This window comes from Neofelis nebulosa, chromosome 4 (genome assembly GCF_028018385.1).
Source record: "Neofelis nebulosa isolate mNeoNeb1 chromosome 4, mNeoNeb1.pri, whole genome shotgun sequence".
In the NCBI taxonomy this organism is placed as follows: Eukaryota; Metazoa; Chordata; class Mammalia; order Carnivora; family Felidae; genus Neofelis; species Neofelis nebulosa.
This window is the reverse complement of record NC_080785.1, coordinates 108,667,565-108,688,863: the sequence shown is the minus strand read 5'-3', so window position 1 is coordinate 108,688,863 and position 21,299 is coordinate 108,667,565. Positions and strand designations below refer to the sequence as shown.

The 21,299-nt window shown below is 63.2% G+C and overlaps 2 protein-coding genes across 7 annotated transcripts; one reads left to right on the top strand and one right to left on the bottom strand.

Moving 5' to 3' along the window:
- The first annotated feature begins 3,464 nt into the window (after window positions 1–3,464).
- On the top strand, window positions 3,465–13,214 carry AEBP1 (AE binding protein 1). 2 transcript variants are annotated; one of them, XM_058725691.1, is made up of 21 exons: window positions 3,465–3,895; window positions 5,501–5,845; window positions 6,355–6,414; window positions 6,541–6,612; window positions 6,775–6,909; window positions 6,998–7,075; window positions 7,700–7,777; window positions 8,030–8,113; window positions 8,223–8,276; window positions 8,927–9,036; window positions 9,116–9,255; window positions 9,487–9,571; window positions 9,669–9,813; window positions 9,917–10,002; window positions 10,284–10,407; window positions 10,650–10,846; window positions 10,969–11,148; window positions 11,318–11,669; window positions 11,753–11,892; window positions 12,027–12,126; window positions 12,345–13,214. In XM_058725691.1, exons 1-21 carry the CDS (start codon window positions 3,643–3,645, stop codon window positions 12,986–12,988), a joined length of 3,462 nt encoding a protein of 1,153 aa, XP_058581674.1. In that variant the 5' UTR covers window positions 3,465–3,642; the 3' UTR covers window positions 12,989–13,214. The 2 variants fall into 2 exon arrangements, with proteins under 2 accessions (XP_058581674.1, XP_058581673.1); XM_058725690.1 differs by lacking the exon at window positions 8,030–8,113 and having other exon boundaries at window positions 3,521–3,895.
- A 71-nt stretch (window positions 13,215–13,285) lies between these two features.
- On the bottom strand, window positions 13,286–21,052 carry POLD2 (DNA polymerase delta 2, accessory subunit). 5 transcript variants are annotated; one of them, XM_058725693.1, is made up of 11 exons: window positions 20,919–21,052; window positions 19,131–19,403; window positions 16,419–16,540; window positions 16,119–16,242; window positions 15,724–15,838; window positions 15,368–15,566; window positions 15,082–15,162; window positions 14,762–14,919; window positions 14,415–14,542; window positions 13,889–13,990; window positions 13,286–13,528 (listed from the first exon to the last, which is right to left on the bottom strand). In XM_058725693.1, the coding sequence occupies exons 2-11, from the start codon at window positions 19,348–19,350 to the stop codon at window positions 13,368–13,370; spliced, it is 1,410 nt and encodes a 469-aa protein (XP_058581676.1). In that variant the 5' UTR covers window positions 19,351–19,403; window positions 20,919–21,052; the 3' UTR covers window positions 13,286–13,367. The 5 variants fall into 5 exon arrangements, with proteins under 5 accessions (XP_058581676.1, XP_058581675.1, XP_058581677.1 ...); XM_058725692.1 differs by lacking the exon at window positions 20,919–21,052 and adding an exon at window positions 20,502–20,585; XM_058725694.1 differs by lacking the exon at window positions 20,919–21,052 and adding an exon at window positions 20,379–20,516.
- Between the last annotated feature and the right edge of the window lie 247 nt (window positions 21,053–21,299).

Here is a 21,299-nt window from a genome sequence, read left to right as displayed (position 1 = left end):
CTCCTCCAATGTGGGAGCTTGTGGCTCACACCGCACCCTGCTGGGGGGACAGGGCACTACTGAATGGGGCAAAGTGGCCGTGGCATCCCCCACAGGGGACAGCTCTGCCCACACGTCTCCCCCCCCCTCCACTGCAGCCTGCAGGGTGTCTGCCCCACCCACCCACTCCTCCCAGGTGGGCCTCACTGCTGCCCTGAGGGCCCCTGTTCCTGACCCTGGCTGGGGCACCCCTCGGGCTGTCTCTCCAGAGAACCTACCCTGGCTGGCAGCCCTTGAGGCGTGGTTCTCAGTAGCCTTCAGCAGTACACTTCGGCTCCCAGGGCCACACAGGACCGACCCCAGCCTGGCCATGCCCGGCCTCACCCTCACGTGGCTGCAGGGGAGCTCCATGGACCCCCCCTCCAGCCCACAGGATCCCTAAGAGCTCTCCTTTCTCTCTCCGGAGGCAGCGAGGGTAGGCACCCCCCAGGGAGATGTCACCCTCTTCCCTGTCGAGCCCAGTCCTGCTGTGGCCCCTTGGGCAGACCCTCCCTGGGAGTGAGGGGGAAGGCCAGGGCCTCTCGTAGGAAGCTGGACATGGAGGTTCAGAAGCCAGGGTGCCCAGCAGACCCCCAGACTAGCTCACGAGAGCCCCTGGACACAGATATGAATGCCCTGCCCAGGAGCAGGGGCGCTGGACCCTGGAAGGGTGAGTGGCAGCCACTGCAGGCCTTGTGCTACCTCCCTGCCCCCCAGGTGGAACCTGGGCCCGGGTTTAGGGACTTCCTGGGTGTGAGTCTTAGAGTTAAGTGGGGTCCCAGCCCTGCCCACTGAGCAGGGTTGGAGGGTACTGGCCTGGCATGGGAGGCACTCACCCCCTCCTCTCCACCTGGCCAGACGCTTGGGGGCCGAGGGCCCCCAACTCCCTGCCCCACCCTGCCCAGCTCCCCACAAGGCTTTTTGCTCATGTTCCTGTTGGTGACTCACTGTGGCTGAGGAAAAGCTTCTCTCTATTCCTTTCTCATTTTTTTCATGGTTTCTATTTTCCCTGGCAGAGGATGTTGGGCCCAAATCTGATCCATGTGTGAACCAGCTGAACTCAGGAACATTCCCAGGGAAGTGACGTTCCTCAGACCACCCGCCCCCCCCAATCCCGGCCTGAGCCTCCCTGCTGGACACACTCAACTGGGGGCCAACAGAGCAAATTCCAAGACAAAGTTTCAAGAATGATGATTCAGAGGCTCACAGAGGACATTTGCGGGTAAGAGCTTGCTTGCTTCATCCCTTCTGCCACCAGGACCAGCCTGGGGACACGTGACACGGCAAGTCTGTGCAGGGACAGGAGGCACAGGGGGCCAGGCTGGGGGCTCAGGTGGGCGGGCTTGCTCTCTGAAGGGACATGGCAGGAGCTGGGAGCTGGCGTGTCGTTGGTGCTGATGTGGTGCCAGGTGCGGCACGGGCACAGTCCTGCTCTGTCTGCACCTTGGGGCTGCGGAGTTGTGAGGTCACTTGGTGCCATCAGATGGCCGGGAGGGCAGAGCTGGGACCCCACCTGAGCGACCAGTTCTTGACATGGTCCCACTGCCCTTTTAAGCATGAACGAGGATGAGCCGGTGAGAAGTGAAGGAAGGGCCTTGAGCAGGAGACACGCAGCCCCTCCCTGAGTCCTGCCTGGTCCCCAGGCTGAGCCAGAAGCCCCTGCAGTGTCCCTCAGGCTGGCCACAGCTGTGTGCCGACCCAGGGCTTCCTGACGGGCTCGTTCTCTTTCCCTTTGGTCCAAGCTCTGCACTCTGCCCGTCGACCACCCGGTGGGGGGGGGGGGGGGGGTGGGCGCTGGGTTTTCCCAACGACCTCACCAGGTCAAACCCTCACAGACCACCGTGGCTCAGGGCTCTGCTGCTAGACTTGACCGTGGAGTCCAGGCATGCATCTTCTGGCTTCCACATGTCTTCTGCCCTGGGAGCTCTGGCCGCAGGTGTGATGCCCGTTTGGCACCAGCCAACATCTGCCCTTCTAGAAGCCTATGGAAACACCAGGCCTGCCATGTGATGATTTCCTGTGCCTGCACCCATGACAGACACGATCTACTGTGGGATTCTCTGAACTTTGCTGGCAACCATGCAGATGACCTGGGCTGGTCCTGACATTCTCTGCCCAGTATATGTGCCCCCAGGTCCATGCGGTGGCTGGAGCCACTGGATAGAGTTTAAAAAGCAGTTCTGGTAGGAGGAGCAAGGGGAACGGCTGTTTGTCCTCGCTGGGATCTGAGCTGCTGGGGAAGCAGTGTGTGTCCAGAGGTGAGGCAGTGCTCACTGCAAGAAACAGTAAAAGTGGTTGGTGGGGGGGGGGGGACCCAACCAGGGCCATTAGTGCCCCCCCATCAGTGCCGAGGGACTGTTCCCACGGCATATCCCAGCACACAGCTTGGTTGGGTTGGATTGGGTTGAAGGCACACGTCCTCTCCCCCAGCTGGCTCCTCAGGGGTGGAATCTGGTTCACTTTGCCTTCGTGGCCCCCACATCTTCCACATGGAGCTGGGTTCACAGGCACTGCCCCTAAAATCATCCCTCAATCTGATCTGGCTTAACCTGCAGCTGCACCATTTTCAGGAGAGGCAGATAAGTGGACTGCTGGGACCTAAGTGATCCCCAGGCCACCAGGAGGTAGGCGTGGGCAAGAAACCCTTGACCTTGTACGGAAATCACTGTGGGACTGCTGAGCCCCATTCCTGGGAATTATACACATACTTTAATAAAATGGAAAGGACTGCCCCCTCTCAAACTTGCCCTCCTGGGCCAGGAGCTGGGGGAGGGGCGTTGCCTGGAGAACCCCCTACCCCAGCAAAGCAGTTGGAGGGCACCCAGGGCACTTCTGCACCTGCCTCCCACCAGAGTGAGGCCCCGAAGCGCCATCCCTCCCCGCGAACCAGCACAGGGCTCATGCACCCGGGAAGTTAGCCGTCTGAAAGAAAGCTGTGACAGTTGGCAGAGCTGCGGGCCAAGCCTCCAGAGAGAGGGAAGGGTGGGCTCGCCCTGAGATTGGGGCGGGGGACGGGGGAGGGGAGGATCTCAGAGGCCAGACGCCGCGTCTGGGCTCTGCCGTCAGGGCTCCGGACCCCTCCGGGCAGGCAGGCCGGGTGCCGGTTTCTCGCCTCCAGGTCCCAGCCGGTTCTGGCGAGGGCGGGGGTGAGGGGCGGGCATCGGACCCCTCGGACCTGCGCCCTCGGGACCTCGCTCCACCGCCCCCCACCCCCACCCCAGGCCCTCCTTCCTAGGCGCAGGCCTCAGGCCCCTGACGGAGGCGGCCCCAGTTACCGCTTCGGAAAGTGCCAGGCGCGCGGCGCCGGGACAGCTCGCCGCCAACCCCCCCCCCCCCCGCCCCCCCCCCTCCCGCCCTCCTCCGCAGCCCCTCAGTCCACGCCCGGCTCCTCCTCCTCCTCCTCCTCCTCCTCCTCCTCCTCCTCCTCCTCCTTCCCCAGGGGTGGGGGGAGCCGGCTCCGGAAGCCCCGGCGCCCCCGCCCCGGCCGCCACTGGAGCTTTGGAGAGGCGGTCCGCGCGGGAGCGCGCCACGCGGGGCCGGAGCTCCCAGCCGCCGGCAGTTCCTTGGAGGCCCCCGACCACCCCGGAGTCCCCCGCGCCCCCGGCCCCCACGCGAGCCCCGGCCATGGCGGCCGTGCGCGGGGCGCCCCTGCTCGGCTGCCTCCTGGCGCTGCTGGCGCTGTGCCCCGGGGGGCGCCCGCAGACGGTGCTGACCGACGACGAGATCGAGGAGTTCCTCGAGGGCTTCCTGTCGGAGCTGGAGGCCGAGACCCGGGAGGACGACATGGAGGCTCCACCGCCCCCGGAGCCCACCCCGCGCGTCCGCAAAGCCCAGTCGGGGGTCAAGCCGGGGGAGCCCCCGGGGGCGGCCAAAGAGGGTAAGACCCCCGGGGGCGCGCCTGGGGGAGGCCCACAGAGTGATGGGGGGCCTTGGGGCGCCCTGCACCTCAGGTGAGAATGGCAGGGCTTTGGCAGCTGTCCAGCCTGCCCGGCGTGAGCAAGGGCTCTGGAAGGCAGGAGAGAGCCTAGATGTCTGGCGGGACCCGGTGCCAGGCAGAGGTCAGTGCTGGCTTATGGCCCTTTGCGCATGGAGGCACCTCCCGCAGCTCTGCTGCCCAGTGGTTTGGGTCGTCGGGGTCTCACACCGCCAGCCCCCAGAGGGGCGAGGATTGAGCCCCCTGGGGACATTGCTGCCCCCTCCCCAGACCTGTCCTGTGAACTGCCCTAATGCCCTAGGCAGGCCTGTTTGTGGCACACCCTGGCCATGCCCGGGCCTCCACCAGAGTCCCAGCCTCAGACTTTCCTTGGGAGGCCTCCCCTTCCGGGAACACAGAGGCAGGTGAGGGGCTGTGAAGACCCCTCCCCACAAGGCAGCCGGGAGCAGCGGGCAGAGTGGTTTCCGTGGCCGTGTGACTTAGACGAGGTGGTGTATTACCGGGGCAGCCAGCCCAGGGGCCTCTTACATAATCCACTGTCAATAAATCTCAGCTGTTTATGGTGGCTTTCTTGGGGGGGCAAGGGTCCTGTTGATCTCCCTCTCCCAGAAGGCTCGAGGGTACCGTCCATCATTCCCGAGGTCAGCTGCCCCTCCCCTGGGTCTCCTTCTAGATCTTTCCTGGCTCCTTCCCCTCCCCTTGGGGGGCGGGTCCTAGGACATGGCCTCCCCCCACCTCTACTTCACATTCCAGACTCGCTGTCCTGGCCTCTTGGATGCCACTGTGGCGGCCCCGTTTCTCCTGACTGTGTGCATTTTGTAAATGTTTCTGTGTTTAGGCCTTGTGGCCACTGTCCCCCATTAAGTCCTGCACAGCATTTACTGGGGGGCTGGGGGATTCCCACAGACAGCCCCCTGCCCTGCTCCCACTTCCTCCACAGACTCTGAGATGGGTGAGCAGCTACAGTGCCTGCCAGTCCCTCCGTCCTCTGTGTGGCCCCAGGACCCCCTACCTACCCCAGACCCCTTACTTCTTGAAGGGACATGAGTGGCCCTTTTCTCTGAAGCTTTTCTTGCCCCTGCAGGGAGCTTCAGGGAGGCTCCAGACCCATGTCTTCCAGTGCATGTGACAGCTGGCGGGGATAAGACCTCCTCCCCCTTTAGGCCGGGCCACCCCCCAGGCCTGGGTGGCTGAGTCACGTCTCTGCCCCTTCCGTGCCCGGCACAGTGTAACACTCCCTGGCCAGCTGACTGGACATGTGGGGGAGAAGAGGATGATGAGGGTCCTCTGTTGAGTTTGGCAGGTGGGAGGGTGAGGGCCTGTGTCCTGGGCCAAGATACGGTGTTGGCAGCAGAGACTTGCGGACGTTAGGCATGGGTTCCAATCCCAGCTCCTCCATGAGGCCAAGTGACTTAATCTCTCAGTTTCCCAGTCCAAGAACCAGGACCAAAGGAGGCCATGTGCGTAGGTTGTGGGCACCTTGGGGCAGCCATGTGGGGCATAGAGTGAGGACTCCGTTGATTTGACCTCAATCTGCATTTACGACAGCACCTCTGGAAAAGGCCAAAGACAAAGGGAAGAAAGGGAAAAAAGCCAAAGGCCCCAAGTCGGCCAAGCAGCCCCTGGAGGGGCCCCTCAGGCCACCCAAGAAGCCCAAGGAGAAGCCACCCAAGGCCACCAAGAAGCCCAAGGAGAAGCCACCCAAGGCCACCAAGAAGCCCAAGGAGAAGCCACCCAAGGCCACCAAAAAGCCCAAGGAGAAGCCACCCAAGGCCACCAAGAAGCCCTTGGCCGGGAAGAGGCCCCCCACCCCGACCCCCTCAGAAGAAACCCCATGGTGGCCATTGCCCCTGCCTCCCAGCTCCAGCCCTGAGATGCTGCCCCAGGAGGGAGGTGTGTGCGGGCCCCTCCTGGGGTTGTGGGGCTTTGACCTCCCAGGCTACTGGGAGGTAGGGGGGTTCCCTGGGCTCGGCTTCCTGCAGATCCCAAGGGCCGCTTGGACAGGGTGGGCTCTGGAGCCTCGTCATTGTCATGAACGTAGCAATTGGGTGGGAGCCCCCTCGGTGCAGCGGTCACCCCTCACCCCGGCCCAGTAGGGGGTGCTTGGCAGCCTCATGGCCAGGCTTTGCCGTCTACTGTCCTGGTATATGTCCCCTGAGCCCCACCGGAGTCATCCTCCTGCATGTTGTTAGACCAGACAGCAGGGCCTGGGCTTCCTGGAAAGCCCTCCAGCTCTCTGGCTGTGGGGGCGCCATCAGGGTGGCCAAATCCAGAGCGGCCCAGGCCTCCTGGGAGCCATGTCAGGCGTCGGGCACTGTCGGCAGGACCCAGGTCTGGCTCCATGCACAGCGAGGGCTCAGGGCAGGCTTCCCATCCACCTGCCTATGGGGTTTCTGTTGCAGAAGGGGCCCTCCCAAGTCCTTGGCCAGGTCCGGGAGAAACGGATTTGGATCGCCAGTCTGGTGAGTGGGAGATACTCACTTGGCTCTGGGGGACCAATTGCCTTGGCCGGCTGGGTTTCCAGGATGGGCCCGGGCAGGGGCATCTGTGAGTGTCTTCAACAAGGCACCCATGAGCATTTCCCACAGAGCTGGAGGAGGAGACCGAGCCGCCCACATTGGACTACAATGACCAGATAGAGAGGGAGGACTATGAGGATTGTGAGTAGGCCCCCCTCTGCCCCCATCTGGACTGTGACCCCTGGCCTGGGGACCCACCACCAGTGGTCGGTTCACCTGGGGCCCTGCCCTCCTGGCCCCACTGCTGTCTGGGGCAGTGGGGGGGAGGAGTTGGACTGGCTCAGAGCCCACCCTCCCCCTCAGTTGAGTACATCCGGCGCCAGAAGCAGCCCCGGCCACCCCCAAGCAGGAGGAGGCCCGAGCGGCTCTGGCCTGAGCGCCCTGAGGAGAAGGCTGAGCCAGCTGGGCCGGGGCTCGAGGCCCCCACGGAGAGGATCGGTAGGATGGGGGCAGCTGGGGGGGAGGGAAGGGTGCCAGGCACAGAGGGAGAGGGCTCCGGACCCACCCCTGCCTCCCACCTCCACAGAGCCTCCTCTGAAGCCTCTGCCGCCCCCGCTGCCTCCTGACTATGGGGATGGTTACGTGATCCCCCACTATGACGACAGTGAGTGCCCTGCCTGCCACACCCCTGGTTCCAGTAGCTCAGTGGGAGATGCATCCCCAATGCCCTGCCACCCCTCCCCTCCATGCCCACTTGGGCTCGCAGCCCAGTCTGCTCTCCTCCCTTGGGCTGGTGCCTCCAGACCCCCCCGGGTTTCCCTCTCTGTCCTGTGCTCCTATCCTGTGGGCTGAGGCCAGCACCTTTCTCTCCCTCCTGCATCCCCTTCTATGGGGGCCTGAGTCTGTCCCCACCCTTGACCTGCCCCCAGGGTCCCCAACAATCTCTTGGCATCAGCTCAGCTCTCACTCAAGTCTGCCCCCTCCTGGCCACAGGTGTCAGATGTTACTTGAGGCCCGTCCTGCGTGTGTCCCACCCCCTGCCCAGCCTGGCCTGCCTTTCCCCAGGCCAGGCCCTCCCAGGCCAGGCTGGTGACTTCCCAGGGTCTTGCCCATTCTGTCTGTGACTAGCTGGCCTCCCCTCAGGAGCCCCTCCCTCCTCATCTCTGTCTAAAGGCCCACCCCGATCCCACTTCCTCACCTCGCCCTCCATCCTGTCCAGTCTCTGGCTCACAGTAGGGGCCCTGGGGCAGCATCTGGGCCACCTCAGCAAGGCTCTCCCTCCCCACAGTGGACTATTACTTCGGGCCTCCCAGACCCAGGAAACCCGACACTGAGCTGGACACAGATGAAGAGAAAGAGAAGCTGAGTGAGTGGAAACAAGCTGTTCCCACCACCAGCCCAACGCCCAGTGCAGGCCTGCCCCCCACGCCTGCCCCCTGCCCCCGGTGCAGGCCTGCCCCCCACCCCAGCCCCCTGCCCCCGGTGCAGGCCTGCCCCCCACCCCAGCTCCCTGCCCCCAGTGCAGGTCTGACCCCAGCCCCCTGCCCTCACCCCCACATCCATGCCCCCTGAAGCCCGGGGCTAAGATGACAGGCTTCTTCCACCTTCCACCATTCAGAGAAACCCAAAAAGGAGGGAGGTGGCCCCAAGGAGGAGGAGACAGATGACAAATGGGCCATGGAGAAGGGCAAGGACCACAAAGGTGTGTGCCCGGGGGCTGGACCCATACAGCTGGGATCCCTGTGGGAGAGCAAGTGGATTCCTGAGGCTCCAGGACCCTCTGCCCCACTTCCTCCCTTTGTTGCCTCCAGGACCCCGGAAGGGTGAGGAGCTGGAGGAAGAGTGGGCTCCAACAGAAAGAGTCAGTGAGTGAGGGGCCCGGAGGCTGCAGATGGATGTGGGGGGGCTGGGGAATGAGTGGGGGTTGGGGGTTGGGGGCTGGGGTGTGGAGGGGGCTGCAGATGGGTGTGTGGACTGGAGGGTATGTGGGACGGCTGGGGCTGTGTGAGGGTGCTGAGAGGTGGGTATGGGGGCTGGGGTCCCCACAGCGGCAGCAGGGTAAAGGAGGTGGGGGCAAAAGACCCAAAGCCACATGTGGGTCGCAAACCTGGATTTCCTGATGGTGCTTCAGGTCTACAGAACTCTTTCTTGCTCTTAAATTCTTGGGGCCCAGAAGGGAGGGAGAGGTGCTGGAGTGTCTCTGCCCTGGGATGAAGCCTAGGGGACAGAACTCACACCACAAGGTCCTGATATGGATGATGCCTGTGAGTGGCTGAGCTCTGGGGTGGCTGTTGCCTGTGGTTTCATGTGAGCCCGTGGCCCTTTGGAGCTGGCATCTGCCCACGCTCCAGATGAGGAAGCCGAGTCCCAGCAGGGGAAGCACATGTTGAGGTGGAGCCGCCCTGACTGGTGTCTCCTGATGTAAGGGGGGTGGGCTCTGGGCTCCTTGTTCTGGGTTTGGTGGAGGGAGTGACCAAGCCAGTGGGCCACCATTCTTCGGGTGCTATGTCCCCAGAGTGTCCCCCCATTGGGATGGAGTCCCACCGCATTGAGGACAACCAGATCCGGGCCTCCTCCATGCTGCGCCACGGCCTGGGGGCCCAGCGCGGCCGGCTCAACATTCAGGTGGGTGTTGGGATGGGCCCATCTTGCGGCTGGGCGCGGGGCTCTTACAACCACTCATTCTCCCCACTGCCCCCAACAGGCCGGTGCCACCGAGGACGATTACTATGACGGGGCGTGGTGTGCTGAGGATGACGCTCAGACCCAGTGGATCGAGGTGGACACCAGAAGGACCACCAAGTTCACAGGTGTCATCACCCAGGGCCGTGACTCCAGCATCCAGTACGTGAGGGGTGGATGGGACATTCCAGGGGGCCATTTAGGGGCCCTGTCCCCAGTCACCCCTCCGTGGCACGTAGTGGGCAGGGGAGCCACTCCCAGGGTCAGCTCAAGCACCATACAGTCCTGCTAGCTCTTAAGTTCTCAGGTCCGGAAGAAGGGGCTTCGGCTCCTGAGTGCCCGGGACCTGGGGCAGGGAAGGCAGCCTTGCTCTGACCGCCATCTGCTCCCCAGTGACGACTTTGTGACGTCCTTCTTCGTGGGCTTCAGCAACGACAGCCAGACGTGGACGATGTACACCAACGGCTATGAAGAAATGGTGCGCACCCAAGCTGTCAGCTCTGCGCCCACCATCTGGGCTGAGGGTGGGCTCTTGGCAGGGGTGGGGGGCTACTCTGAGGTCAGCCTCTCCCCAGACCTTCCATGGGAACGTGGACAAGGACACACCTGTGCTGAGCGAGCTCCCAGAGCCGGTGGTGGCCCGCTTCATCCGCGTCTACCCACTCACCTGGAATGGCAGCCTGTGCATGCGCCTGGAGGTGCTGGGGTGTCCTATGTCCCGTGAGTGCAGGGGGCCGGCAGGGCTCAGAGGGGCGGCTGGGGCCACCTGGGGGCTGGCTGGCACAGCTCAGGACCCTGCCTGTCCCCCCCACCTCCCCCACAGCTGTCCACAGCTACTATACACAGAATGAGGTCGTGACCACTGACAACCTGGACTTCCGGCACCACAGCTACAAGGACATGCGGCAGGTGGGGTGCTTGTTCCCTGGCTCAGAGCTTGTGTCCAGTGCTCCCATCCCAGACACGCCCCCCTGAGAGGGCCGCCAGCCGGTGCTCAGCTGGGGGCCCCTCCCTCTGGCACTAGGACCAGAGAGGGGCTGGGGTTGCCTTCAGGGGCCACTCCTACCACAGAGGCTTTCCCCACCGTGCAGACCAGGACGGTGGAGAGGCCTGGCCCTCCCACAGCCTGGACCGCTTCCACGGGAGGTGGGTGGGGGACTTCGTAACTCCGTGTTCTCTCCCGAGCCCAGCTGATGAAGGTGGTGAACGAGGAGTGCCCCACTATCACCCGCACATACAGCTTGGGGAAGAGCTCACGCGGGCTCAAGATCTATGCCATGGAGATCTCGGACAACCCTGGGGATCACGAGCTGGGTGAGGGCCCCGTGGACCCCTGGAGGCCTGGCCCTCCCTGGCAGGGATTCGAGGCGAGGCTCTGGCACTGCAGCTGGGCCTCTGCCTGTCTTTGGAGCCTCTCTGGGGTCCCAGTGTGCCTTGCCAGGGCCAACAAGCGTCATCTGCCCCCATCCTACTGGGAGTGAGCCAGTCTGGGTCCTTCCTCAGATTCCCCGGGGCGTCAGGAGGCCCGGTGGTTGCTGAGGCTCCTGCCCTTGCAGGGGAGCCCGAGTTCCGATACACGGCCGGGATCCATGGCAACGAGGTGCTGGGCCGCGAGCTACTGCTGCTCCTCATGCAGTACCTCTGCCGCGAGTACCGAGACGGGAATCCCCGCGTGCGCAGTCTGGTGCAGGACACACGCATCCACCTGGTGCCCTCACTGAACCCGGATGGCTACGAGGTGGCAGCACAGATGGTAGGTGGGTGGGGCGGGGCGGTGGGGGCCAGAAGCTGTGTGGGCGGGTGGGGCAGCGGGGCGGGGCGGGGTGGGAGAGTTAGGGCGGGGCCGGATGACACCACACCCACCGGTTCCTCCAGGGCTCTGAGTTTGGGAACTGGGCGATGGGGCTGTGGACTGAGGAGGGCTTTGACATCTACGAAGACTTCCCAGATCTCAACTCTGTGCTCTGGGGAGCAGAGGAGAGGAAATGGGTCCCCTACCGGGTCCCCAACAATAACCTGCCCATTCCTGAACGCTACCTCTCCCCAGACGCCACGGTAAGGCCTGGGGGAGCAGCCCGGACCCTGGGGTCCTGAGCTGTGGACTTGAGGGGTGGGCTGGTGGGTGACCGAGCCAGCACAAGTCTGGGGGGACAGAGGGGGCATGAGTACTGGCAGGGAGGGTAATAGAGGCTACAGCTCAGATGCACGCCCTGGCCACCCCCAGGTGTCCACAGAGGTCCGGGCCATCATTGCGTGGATGGAGAAGAACCCCTTCGTGCTGGGGGCGAACTTGAACGGCGGGGAGCGGCTTGTGTCCTACCCCTACGACATGGCCCGAACACCCACTCAAGAGCAGCTGCTGGCCGCGGCCATGGCAGCCGCCCGGGGAGAAGATGAGGATGAGGTGTCTGAGGCCCAGGAGACCCCAGACCACGCCATCTTCCGTTGGCTGGCCATCTCCTATGCCTCTGCCCACCTCACCATGACCGAGCCCTACCGGGGAGGCTGTCAGGCACAGGACTACACCAGTGGCATGGGCATCGTCAACGGGGCCAAGTGGAACCCCCGGTCTGGGAGTAAGTTAGCCTGGGAGGGGCAGAGGCGGGGGACGTGGCAGGGCGCGGGGCTGACTGCGGTTCCGTGTCTGCCCCCGGCGCAGCTATCAATGACTTCAGCTACCTGCACACCAACTGCCTGGAGCTCTCCATCTACCTGGGCTGTGACAAGTTCCCTCACGAGAGTGAGCTGCCCCGGGAGTGGGAGAACAACAAAGAGGCCCTGCTCACCTTCATGGAGCAGGTGGGGGCGCGGCAGCATGTGGGCTGGGTGGGGGGCGCGGGGGAGCCCTGTCCAGAGGGGCAGGGACCGGACAGGGGAGCCGCTGGAATGTGCGGGGCCTTGGCATGCATGTCCACGCTTGCCTCCTCCTGCAGGTTCACCGTGGCATTAAGGGGGTTGTGACGGACGAGCAGGGCATCCCCATCGCCAATGCCACCATCTCCGTGAGTGGCATCAACCACGGTGTGAAGACAGGTACCTTGTCTGCATGCGGGTACGGGCAAGCAGATCCATGTGGTAGTGGCGAGGCAACGCCCGGCAGAGCCCTGATCCCCCTCGTCCCCACCGGAGGGTCTACCCTGGGCACAGGGAAGGCCAGGAGTTTGGGGGGGGGGGGGGCATCTCAGAGAGGAGGGCTGGAGGCTGGGGGTACGGGAGAGTCCAGGGCAGCAGAACCCGTCCTCCCTGTGCAGCGGGCGGTGGCGATTACTGGCGCATCCTGAATCCGGGTGAGTACCGTGTGACGGCTCACGCGGAGGGCTACACCCCGAGCGCCAAGACCTGCAACGTGGACTATGATATTGGGGCCACCCAGTGCAACTTCATCCTGGCCCGCTCCAACTGGAAGCGCATCCGGGAGATCATGGCCATGAACGGGAACCGGCCCATCCCGCACATTGATCCGTCGCGCCCCATGACACCCCAGCAGCGGCGTCTGCAGCGCCGCCGCTTGCAGTACCGGCTGCGCATGCGCGAACAGATGCGGCTCCGGCGCCTCAACGCCACCGCGGGCCCCACCACACTCGCGGCGCCGACACCAGTCACCACGCTGCCCCCCACCCCCTCCCCCACCTTCAGCCCTTCACCTGCCCCCAGCTCCAGCCCGGGGCCCTGGCACTTTCCACCCGAGACCACCACAGTGGGCTGGGAGGAGTCGGAAACGGAGACGGAGACCTACACGGAGGTGGTGACGGAGTTTGGGACAGAGCTGGGGCCCCAGGAGGAGGAGGAGATGGAAGTGGACGAGTTGGAGGAGGAGGAGGAGGAGACAGTCATGGGTCCAGATTTCCCATTCACCACAGCCGAGACCTACACAGTGAACTTTGGGGACTTCTGAGCACAGGTCGGCCCACATCCAAGCCCTCGCCGCCACAGGAGCCCCAGCCATCGGCGTGGGCTTGGCCAGGAGGGGGCCCAGTCGGGCGCGAGATCTCAGAGCCCGGGTCTGGGAGGTGCTCCTGCCCGGCCTGCCAGCCTCAGACACAAGAGGCACGGCGGGGCGGGGGGTGGGGCACACTTATCAGCCACCTGCCCGACCACACCAATAAAGCAAGCTCACAGCACACGTGTTGCTGGGGAGGGGAGGAGGGGGGTATGTTGGCCAGGGGCCAGGTCTGCAGGAGCTCAATGCCAGCACAAGGTCAGGCTTTTATTACAAAGCACCCCCTGCTGTGGTGCCAACACTGTGGGGAAAGGGTGGCCGGGGTCTCTGTGAGTCAGGGGTCCAGACCCAGGCCCCCCAGGTCCTCTTCCTCAGCTCCGAAGCCTGAGAAGCTGATGGGCTGGCAGGCCAGGCTGCGCAGATTCACGAGACAGGCGGTCTGCGTGCTGCTGAAGTCAGGGACAGCCACCAGCAGCACCCTCTGGTCCTCTGGGCCTGCAGAGAAGCCACACAGGCGCCCCCTCAGGTTCTGGGTGGGCCTGGCCTCTGAGGGAAGTCACCAGAAGCAAATAGGAGTTCCCCATCAGCACCATGGGAGTGCTGGCCACGGAAGCTCCTTCTGGCCAGATGCAAGGGCCCAAGACAGCAGGACGGTCAGAGGCTAAAGCCATGCTGACCGGGGTGAGCGTGAACACCACTGCACATGTGTAGGCCGTTTCAGCCCCCACTCAGCCAGCGGGCCACCGGGCAGGCTGCCTAACCCCATGGGGCCTGGGGACTCCAGTGCGGCCTTTTCTGCGAGCCCTGCCCTCTCATGACAGCCCAGGCCTGAGGCCCCCAGAAGAAAGGACTTACCTCGGAAGATTTTAGAGCCAAAGCTTGGGGTGTTCCCACAAAAGTAGACATGAGGACACTCGGGAAAGATGAATGGGTCTGTCTTGTAGAAGGGGTAGCAACCTGGGGAAGGCCCACAGTGGTTGCGGCTTCTGGGCTCGGCACCACACACGGCCAGGGTGGGGTCCTCCTCACCGAGCACCACAGCCCACCCGCTCACACACACTCAGGCTATGCTGGTAGCAGCCCTGCCTGCTAGGGTCCAGACATTGCCACATGAGCCTGGGGACAGGTGAACGTGCCTGCCACCTTTGCCCTCCTGGGCGGCCCTGTGGCAGCGTGCGAGGCTGACCAGCCCAAACTCCTGATATGCTCCCCGTGGCCTTCAGCCCTGAGGAAAAGCTCCAGAGTACCTTCCGGAATGAGGGCCAAGCATCTGGACTTTTCCTTAGATAGGTCAAGGCAGGATTGCTGGGTACAAATGATGCCCACCCTCCAAGCACACAGGCCCCCCCACTGGGGCCCTCTTGGCCCTTGACCCCATTACCTAGCGTGTCAGGGGCCGTGGGGCTGATGTGACGGATACGCAGCGTCCACTCCAGTATCTCCAGGTGGTCCTCCATGCTGCTGTACCGGAAAATGTCGCTCACATTCTGTCCCGATGTCCCTAGGAATCTGCAAGGCAAGGCTCAGCTGATCCCCACCCTGGGGGCCAGCAGCTGTACCCCTACAGGGCCCAGAGCTCCCCCTGCATTCTCATGGCTGCTGTCCCAGGCCAACTTTGACAAAGACACTAGGTCCCGGCCCACTGCAGCCCTGGACCCAACCCTCCCCTCCCAGTGCCACCGAGGCAAGAGGCCAGTGCTCAGCTGGGGTGTGGCCGCAAGTGGCTACCTGACTCCATCAATGGTGGCCTGGTAGGGGTTGGTGACCAGCTGGAGGGTGGAGTAGGCAGTGGCCAGCGGGAACATGCAGGGGTGCAGGGGCTGCTGGGGGAGTGTGTAGTTGGTTGGGTCAAATTCTCCCGGCATCACATCCACGGGTACCGAGGCCTGAAGGCATAGGGAGGGTCAGGGGAGCTTTGTAAGGCCCGGCGCCCTCCATATGTGGCCCCTCCAGATCTCACCCACCCCTCCCCCGGCCCGCCTTCCGGTGCCCAGCTGCAGCCTCAGAGACCCCAATGTCATCACCCAGCTGGCCCCCAGCTCACTCACACTCAGTTGCAGGAGGATCTCATCCAGCATCTTGACGGCCTCCACGCTGGCTGCCTGGGTTTTCTTGGTTAAGTACTTGGCCTGGGAATACGAGTCAATAGGCTGTGAGGCCCCTGCTGCCAGGTGTGGTTAGGGTCTGCACCACGGGCTCCCCTGGCCTCAGAGTGGGGCCTGAGCAGAGGTCCTGGCATCACCGCAGGGCACGTCCCACCAGACATGTGAGGCCCTGGACCCCAACTCTCCCGGGGGAAGGAGGAGCTTGAATGCAGGCAGGCAGGCACTGTACCTTGTTGATGGAGTCTCTGCTCTGGGTGTTGTGGCTCAGGAGGTTCCCAGCCAGGATGACCCGGGACACGTGCGCGGCACTGCACTGCTCCCCCTCGTCCCCCAGCTGCCCGGTCACCACATCCACCAGCAGCTGGGTGCCCAGCAGGCTCTCGCCCCCACCTCCACCCAGGCCCAGGCCAGACACCAGCAGCACAAACCTGCGGGAGAAGTTGGGGTCCTCGTGGGTGCCCAGATGGCAGGTGTCCCCACTCTGCACCCACCCTGGCCGCCATCACCGGTGAGCAGGGGACATGCAGCCTGGCACCTGTGATTTCCCGGGACCACCGGCCGGGCCCCTGTGCACCTGCTCCTCACCTGTCTGTGTCAAGGCAGGGTGCGGGCTCCTGAGGAGCAAGCTCTGCAAAGCAGTGGTCCTCCACCAGAAACTTCCCAGTGTCTCTCACGGAGCCAAGCACGGCCAGGACTGTCCCTGCAGAGCAGTGCTGTCAGCCTCCAGGAGGGAAGCCCAAGAACTGCTTCCTTCCAGTCACTCACAACGCAAAACTGGCCAGTTCTCCTGTGCCGCACTGGCAAATGATCACCTAGGACTTGGGACCGAGTGTGCTTCCCATGGTCACAGCCTCTGGGTGGAGGCAGGAACACTGGCGCCCCCCTCAGGCCTCACCCACTGTCTGACCCTGAACCCAGTGCTCCAGGGAGGCAGGAACACGCCAGCACCTGTGTGCACAGGCCACCCCTCCCACCCCTACCTGTGACCAGCTTGCACACATCAATGGTGCCTTCCAGTTTGATGCGCTGCAGTTCATCTTCCAAGACCAGCTCGTCGTCCGGATGGATGTATTTGCTCCGTGGGGGCTGGGGGAGTAGGTTGTGCTGGAATTCGGAGACGGGAGGTAGTTTTGGGGCTGGAGGCCACCAAGGCTCCTGCGCCCCACAAGTGAGATGGCACGGTGACCCCGACCCCCGATTCCCTGGGACCATGGCAGGAGGTCCCACGGGCACCCACAGGACGTGTCCCAGGGGAGGCATGCATCAGCCAGCTGGCTCACCTCTTCGCTGATCTCCCGCAGGATGGATGGCTGGAGCGGCATGGCCTTGAACAGGGTCCCCACCACACAGCACTTCTCCCCAGGCTGTAGCTCACACAGCTTCTTTATTTGGACTCCAGCACCTGAGTGTGACGGGCATGAGCTCAGACCAGGCAGCCCTCCCAGCCCACCCTGGGGCACTGCAACAGGCCTCACGGAGCCGTGCAGCCCACGGGCCTGGGCTCTGGAAAAGAAAGAGACCTTCAGGGGCAAGGACCCCCAAAACTAGTAGACTTGGTCCTGGGACAGAAGGATCCAGGATATGGTTAGGTCCCCGGATCCCGTGTCCTTATAAGAAAGGCAGACGTGCTGAGGAGGCACCATGAAGACGGAGGCAGAGACTGGGAGGCCCAGGCAGCCACCAGGGCCTGGAAGAGGCAAGGAAGGGTCCTCCCTAAGAGCCTCTGGAGGGCGCGACCCTGCCAACACCTTGATGTCACATTCCTGGCCTCCAGAACTGAGATCACATTTCTGTTGTCCTAAGCTGCTCAGTTTGTGGCTTTGTCATCTGCTGCAGCAAAATGCAATAGGGAACCAACAGTCTTACATCGTTTATACCTAACTGTGACACTGGCTCTGAGGAGGAAGCATGCCAACTCTCTGCGCAGCCCTGCCCTAAAAACATCAGAGAGGCGCAGTCGGCCAGACTCACGGGCAGGAGAGAGGGAATGCAAGTCCCAGGAGGCCTGTGGGTTTATCAGGAGAGACCCTGAGCCTGGGGAAGTGGTGTCCGGACCAGATGGGGTCCTGTGTATGCTGGACCAACCTATTCCTGAGCCCCTTCTGCCCTGGAGTAACCAAGAACATTCCACAGATCTACATCCCAGGGAGTGGAGGTGGGTAGTTCAAAACAAGAGGAGAGCACCAGCACCAGACAGAAATGGCATGGAAACGCACCCCCAAAGCCTGTCTGCGGGGCCCTCGCTCAGCCCTGGGCGGGGGGCCGTGCCGAGCAGGGAGTGGAACTTCTCCACGCTGACAACACGCCGGAGTAGATGTTACTGCCCCAACACACAGCTGAGGAAACGGAGGCACAGGGAGATTGAGTGACACGTCCAAGGGTACACAGCTGGGGTCCAACGTGCGCAGCTGAGCACCTGGTAGAGCCACATAGCCCTGTGTCGAGGGCAGGACAGCTGTCCAGCTGGACAGCGTGTGGGCATCGGGCCAGGCACCAGCACCAAGAGTGAACACCAAGGCCTGTCCTCACCCTCCGCAAGCTTCCAAACCAGCGGGAGCCAAGGCAAAGGGAACAAGAAAGCCCTGAGGGCTGCTGTGGCCTCTCAAAGCACAGGACAGTAAGCTGAGGTCACGAGGGAAGACGGGGAAAGAGCGTGCCAGGCGGAGGCGATGCCAACACTGAGAAGGGGTTCAGCGTGGTCAGGAAGCTCAAGAGAGACAGACAAGTCCCGGGACAGGCTGAAGTCTGGTCGGAAAGCCTGGCGACACGCAGAGTCCACGCGCAGGGACGCATTCTGGGAGAAGCCAGCTTCAACCCCAGCCAAGGCCCCATTCACCATGGCCGCTGTCTGAACTACTGACCCATCTGTGGGCAGAGTAAGACAGCTGTTTTCTGTCACTGGGCAGCTTTGTTAGCAGGAATGGTGACTGCAAGACAGGTGTGGTACCAGAATGATAGTAGTGACACAGAAACCGAGGAGAATGGAGGAAGCTGCAAGGGAAGTGAGGAAAAGGCCACTGGGAGCCAGAGGAAGGAGCCCCTCATCATGTGAAGAGAGGAAAGGTGACAGCACTCGTGCCTGCAACAGAGACAACAGAAAACATCCTTGGCAAGTGTGATGGTCTAGTTCTCGTGCCTATAATGAAACCAGAGGTGATGCCGTCGGCTCAGTGGGGTGGGACGGGACAGGTGCCTCTGTCCCCCACAGCCTTCCTGCTGCTTCCAGTGTGCAGCCAGAGCTGGGACCACTGAGTCCAGTGCTGGGGGCAAGGAAAATGAGTAAGACACAGTCCCACCTATGAACATTCCAGTTTAAAAACATAACAGAGGAGTTGAAAACTACATGGAAAGCCACTCTTATAAACAGAAGAATGGAGTGAGGCAGCAAAAGTCAAAGGTGGGGGTCCTGCAGGAGAGAGCACAGAAGAAGTGGGGAAAAAAGAAAAGATGTGCCTTGCCCAGGCCCTTTGATTAGGAAAGACAGGAGAGCCCCAGGGACAGGAGACTCATGCCCAACCAACACGGAAGGTGCAGAGGAGAAGCAGACAGACAGACATCAGCGAGCACACAGGAAGCCCCCTAGAGAGGCGGTGGGTGTCTTCACAGACACCCTGGCTCCCAGTGCCTGGTGGCTGGCCTGCCACACTGAGCCCCTTGCTAGCCACAGCATGGACACACAATCTGAGCTCAAGAAAAGGAAAAACCTACGCTTACACCAGTGAAATCATCACAGCTACACCAGAGCTCAGCCCCATCTCACCCAGCCTCGGAACTAAACCTCACTCTAAACCTAGCAATTCCTAGGCTAATCCTCATGACTACATGAAGAAGAAACTGAGGCACAAAGAGGTTTACACTCCCAAGATAACTGAGAAGTGGGATAAACTGAAGAAGGTTCCAGCTCTACCAGGTCCCTCATAAGACATTTCTGAAAACTCCAGGGACCCTCTGGGCTGGTGGGGAGGAAGCACTTCCCCGAATTCATCACTTACCCCAGTGCTGTTTGGCCCGGCTCACCAGGAAGGGCCTCATTTGGATGAGGCGGGTGGCATAAATGTGGGCATACTGCCGGCTGAAACTGCGCTCCCCCAGCCGGAAGGGCTGCGAGGAGTTGGTGTATGTGGACACAGGCACGCGGGCGAAGGTGGCATTGCTGGCTGACGGCGGGGAGAGCAGAGTATGGGCCCTCTGGGCAGCCTGCTCAGAGAACATGGCCGTGCTGGATGCGTCCAGACCTGGTGCTCACGCCAAGGAGGAGGCAGTCACTGTGAACACACAGACGTGTCCCTGCAACCCCTGCCCACTCCATGGCTTTCCTGGTGTGTCTCCACTGCACCCATGGGCACTGGGAGAGGAGGGGAGAGCTGCGGCTCTCCCCACACATGGTTCAGGATGGCACCTGGAAGTCAGCTGTGCTGGATACCAAAGTGTGCCTTGGAATCCTCATCCAGAAAGGAGAGCTCGGAAATGCTTCTCCCACCCAGAGCTCTCCAAACCTGCCCCAGGTATCCACTGCTGGCCTCGCACCTCCACCTAGACAACTAGCGGCGTCCCAATTCTACCTGCCATCCGCCCCCATCTTGCTCCCCCGCACCTGCCCCATCTCAGGGCATGAGGGCAGTCTCATTATCATATAAGTCTACCATAAAATAATAAGCCTATTTTAAACAAAACAAAATATTAATCGGTCATTCCTTTGCTCAAAAGGCCCTCCGTTTCAGTGACTAAAACCCCAAGTCTCTACTGACATCTGCCCCAGCTCTTCTCCCTCCACTGCCTACAGGTGCAGACTCGCTGGCTCCCCATACCCTGCTCTCCCTGTCTTTGCTAACGCTCACCCTCTCCAACTGCAACCGTCCCTTGGCACTTCTATTTCTCCCATTTTACTGTTTACTGAGCCCCGACCCCGCCTCCCGGCGGCCGCCCAAACCGAACGGAGCCCCGACCCCGCCTCCCGTGGACGCCCAAACCGCACGGAGCCCCGACCCCGCCTCCCGGCAGCAGCCCGGGCCGCACCGAGCCGCGCTCTGAACCACGAGCCCGGTGCAAACCGTCGGACAGTGCACATGGGACGGCCTTCGGTCCCTCCTTTTTCGGGCATGGTTTCAGGGCAGCCGCTAGGTGCCCGTACCCTGCTTGTACCGCACGGCTCTGGGCCGGGGCGGAATCGGACTGACTTCCGGCCCAAATGAGCTGAGCGGGGCCGCAGCCCTGGAAGGAGTCCTGGCCTGCGCTCTAACTTCAGCTTGTCGAATGCAGCAGGGACCCTGAGAGAAGCCACCCAGCCTCCGCCACGCGTATACTCGGAACCCCGGCCCCGCCGCCGCCGCCACGCGGGCCGGGGGACGCGGGACCTCACTCACCAAGCCGCGCGCTGCCGGCCACCTCCCGCCAATCCGCGCGCACCACCCCGCCCCTCTCCACGTGCTGCCTCCAGCCAATCACCAAGCTGCCCGCTCCGTCTATCACCTCGGGCCCCGCCCACCTCCCTGGGCTCGCGCGCCCCGCCCCTGACGCCTCTACCAATCACCAACCCGCCCGTTCCGTCCATCACCGTGGGGCCCGCCAATCCGCGAGCGCCCCGCCTCTGGTCGCGCCCCGCGTTTCCCGGACTACGCGGGCCATGGGTGCTGCCAGACCCGAGCGTTCGCGTGTCTCGAGGCCTGTGCCTGAGGTCCGCGGGCGGAGAGCAGAGCTGGGGATTGCGGTCCGGGACAGAGGAGGAGCGCTTCGGGCTAGGGTTAGTGTTAGGGAAGCGGACAGGCCGTGGCCCAGCGTACACTGAACTCTCCTTCATCCTGCACCCGCCCTCGGCTGTCCCGGCGCCGCGCACGCTGCGGGGTGCTCTCCCCTGCACGGCACCGATGCCCGGAGCCAGGGCGCCCTGGCCGCGGAGCTCGCTCCCTCCTTCGCACGCGCAGCCGGGGGGCCGGTCGCACGCACTGAGCGTCATTCCCTGCGCGCCGCTTCCGGTGCCGGTCCGGTCTCCAGGACAACGGGGGTCGTGAGGGCGGGTGACACCCCAGAGCTCCGGCTGCAGGAGCTCCCTCACACTTGCTGCTGCATCGCATGCTGTCACAGCCCGGGGAAGGCGGCGGGGGCCCAGGGCCGGTGCCGTCGGTCGTGGGGGGTGGGGCGGGCTCCCGACGGTGGGGACGTGT